The sequence below is a fragment of the Crocuta crocuta genome, unplaced genomic scaffold (genome assembly GCF_008692635.1).
Source record: "Crocuta crocuta isolate KB4526 unplaced genomic scaffold, BGI_CrCroc_1.0 scaffold2236, whole genome shotgun sequence".
Classification (NCBI taxonomy): Eukaryota; Metazoa; Chordata; class Mammalia; order Carnivora; family Hyaenidae; genus Crocuta; species Crocuta crocuta.
In genome coordinates this window covers 5578-8863 of record NW_027532514.1, presented here as the reverse complement: position 1 = coordinate 8863, position 3286 = coordinate 5578, and the positions used below count along the sequence as shown (strand labels likewise).

Below are 3286 nucleotides of genomic sequence, written 5' to 3'. Positions count from 1 at the left end.
CTAGAGATTTAGATGGTTTCTAGTTTTTAACTTTATATGAATAATGCTGTGGCTTTCATTTTTAACATCCCTGAACATAATTATTTTGTGTGTGCAATTCACTGGTATTTACTTAGAATAAATTCCCAGAAGCAAAATTGTTAGTGTAAGGATAGGTATATTTAATTTTGGTTATATAATGCAAATTGCTGTTTTAGAATGTTGTTCCAATTAAAATCCTCACTGGCAGTGTGTGAGAATCTTTTTTCTACCCTTCTTAACGTTGGATATAATCTTTTAAAAATCTTTGTTAAGTTTTAGGTGAAAATGATATCTTATTTTAAATTTTTAGGAAGAGTATGAAATAGCACATACATTTTGTCTGAAAGGATAATGCTGATATTGGCCCAGCCATGTTTATGCTCTTTATTTTTATATCATTAAAGTAGTTGGTTTCTACCTTTCAGATCTATAGCATGACACTGCGATTATCTGCCTTATTTGAAAATCATATTAAAAATATCATCTCTGAATATAAGTCAGGAATCCAGAGTCAGAAGAGGAGAAGGCCACGGTACAGGAAACGTCTAAGAAGCAGCAGCAGTTCGTTGTCTAGTAGCAGAGCTCCTAGGTATATTACACTGATGTAGCATTTTATGTTTTCAAGGCATTTGTGTGTATTACCTCATCTCTTGAAGTTTATTGAATAGGTTGAGAAGATCCAAAGATCCAAACGATTTTTTTACGAACTCTTTGACTTGTGTAAAGTTGGAATTGGTAACCCAAAGCTTTCTTTGTGTGGGTTTTACTTTTGCCAAAAGCTGATATTTTTTATTTTAATGATTGAAATTTAACTTTGTCATATTACCAATTTGAAACATTTCACTTAAATTATAGGGCATTTCTTTGGTCAGCTTAAGCATTTTGTATCATACTGTCTATCTTCATATATCGCTAATAGAAAAAAATGTTCATTGTTCTATATTTTTAATTGTAGTCCAAAAGGGAAACAGAAACAAATGAAGTTGCAGCCTAAAAATGACCAGAATACCTCAGTGTCTTATGCCAGGACTAGCTCTCCTTTCTCGTCTCCTGGTAAATATGTCTATTGTTTTTGGTGTTCTGTATTTAGTTTAATACTGATACTAAGAATTTAGAAGAGATTTTAAAAAAAGGGGGGGGGCGCCTGGGTGNTAAGACATTAGTCCATTAGGATTCAATTTCTTCATTTTTAAAATGGAAGTGTTAAGACTGGATTAATTTTAAAATCTCTTAGTTTTAAAATTCTGTAGGGGCATCTGAGTGACTGAGTCAGTTAAGTGTCCAACTCTTGATTTCAGCTTGGGTCATGATCTGCAGTTCATGAGTCACAGGGCTCTACGCTGACAGCACAGAGCCTAATTGGGATTCTCTCTCTCTGCCCCGCCTCCTCTCTCCCCCTCTCTGTCTTTCTTTCTCTCTCTCTCTCTCTTAAAATAAATTTAAGTTCCTCCTAATCCTCCTATACGTGCAAACATGGTATTTGTCCTTCTCTGCCTGACTTAACACCCTCAAGGTCCAAGGGGGAGAAGAAGGGGGAAAATAGTGGGGGAAAGGGAGAGAGGCAAGCCATGAAAGACTCTTGAATGCGGAGAACAAACTNAATAATTAATTCCTTTATTTTTCCCAATTTGTATCTTTATTCTCTTCTCTGATCCTGCTGCACATTGCCTACTCATGCCACTTTCTTTTCCCCCCTTTCCCCTTAACAAGCTATTAGGAAGAATAGCTTATACTTCTTGCTTCTATTTTCTTTCTGTCTAAAAACTCCTTTATCCTTTTATAGTATGGCTTCTGACCCAACTACTCCCAAAGTTGTCCTCTCCAGAATTACTAGTTCTCTTTAGTAACCAACCACTGTTCTGTTCTTAGTCCCTGTCTCCTTAATTTTGTCTCTCATTACATACTTTTGAATACCTCCACTAGTAACTCTACTGCCTGGCTTCTGTAATGACTATCCTACATATCTTTTTCTCCTGTATTTCTATATTTTCTGTTTCTTTTCTTTGACTCTACATACCTCCTTTTTACTGTTCCCCTCTGATGTCTTGATTTGTTTGTTGGTTGGTTGGTTTTTCTTTGTTTTTGGTCTTCTACAAATAAAGGAACCTAATAGCTACATCAATCATCCTTATGGTTAGGACTCTCCAAATTCACATATCTAGACCTAACGTTTCTTTATTCTACCAGTCTCATTTCCAAGTGTTTCTTAAAGTAATTGCTTTGGGTGTTTATCATCATCTTTCTGTCTCAAGCTTACTTCTGTTTCTGCAATCACTATTTTAATTAATGCCACCGCCATCTTTCTAGTCACCCAACTTAAAATCTTAAAGTGTTCTTAGACTCTTCTCCCTCATATCATCAGTTGCTTGGTTTTATGAATTCTACAACTCTTTAATACCACCCAAATCTCTTGTCTACAGTTTCTATTGCTATTACTTTAGTCTTTAGCCTACTCTATTAGTCAGCTTAGACTGTTACAATATGATACCACAGACTGGATGGCTTAAACAGCAGATATTTATTTTTAGCAACTTTATTGAGATATCACCTATAGAAATTGTATGTAATTGTAAAGTGTACAACTTCATGTTTTGATATATGTATACATTGTGAAATGGTCACCACAATCAAACTAATCATAATATACCCATCTCCCCTACATAGTTACCCTGTGTGTGTGTGTGTGTGTGTGTGCACGCACGTGTGTGTGTGTGTGTGTGNGAATTAAGATCTCTCCTTTTAGGGACGCCTGGGTGGCTCAATCAGTTGAGCGGCTGACTGGCGCAGGTCATGATCTCGCAGTTCGTGGGTTCGAGCCCCACGTCAGGTTCTGTCCTGACAGCTAGCTCAGAGCCTGGAGCCTGTCTCAGATTCTGTATCTCCCTCTCTCTCTGACCCTCCCCTGCTCACGCTGTTAGTCTGTCTGTCTGTCTGTCTCTCTCTCTCAGAAATCAATAAAACATTAAACAATTAAAAAAAAAAAGATCTCTCCTTTTAGCAAATTTCAAGTGTTCAATACAGTATTGTTAACTATAATCACCAGGCTGTACCTTAGACACCCAGAACTTACTCATTCTGAATAATTGAATCTTTATACCTCCCCCAGTCCTCTCCCCCTAGCCCCTAGCCACCACCATCCTGCTCTGTCATTCTACAGATATGACTGTTTTAGAATATATATATCTGAGAAAGTGACATTATGTAATATTTCTCTTTCTCTATCTTGCTTATTTTGCTTAGCATAATGTCCTTGAACTCAAAACAT

The 3286-nt window shown here is 36.6% G+C and overlaps 1 protein-coding gene across 1 annotated transcript in view; it reads left to right on the top strand.

Annotated features, from left to right (window-relative positions):
• BRWD3 (bromodomain and WD repeat domain containing 3) overlaps positions 1-1103 on the top strand; it is a gene marked incomplete at both ends in the record, with an annotated part of 145811 nt that extends 144708 nt beyond the window's left edge. Inside the window, 2 exon segments of the mRNA XM_077779436.1 lie at positions 447-610; positions 977-1103. Coding sequence (XP_077635562.1) covers positions 447-610; positions 977-1103 — 291 coding nt within the window.
• Positions 1104-3286: the final 2183 nt, after the last annotated feature.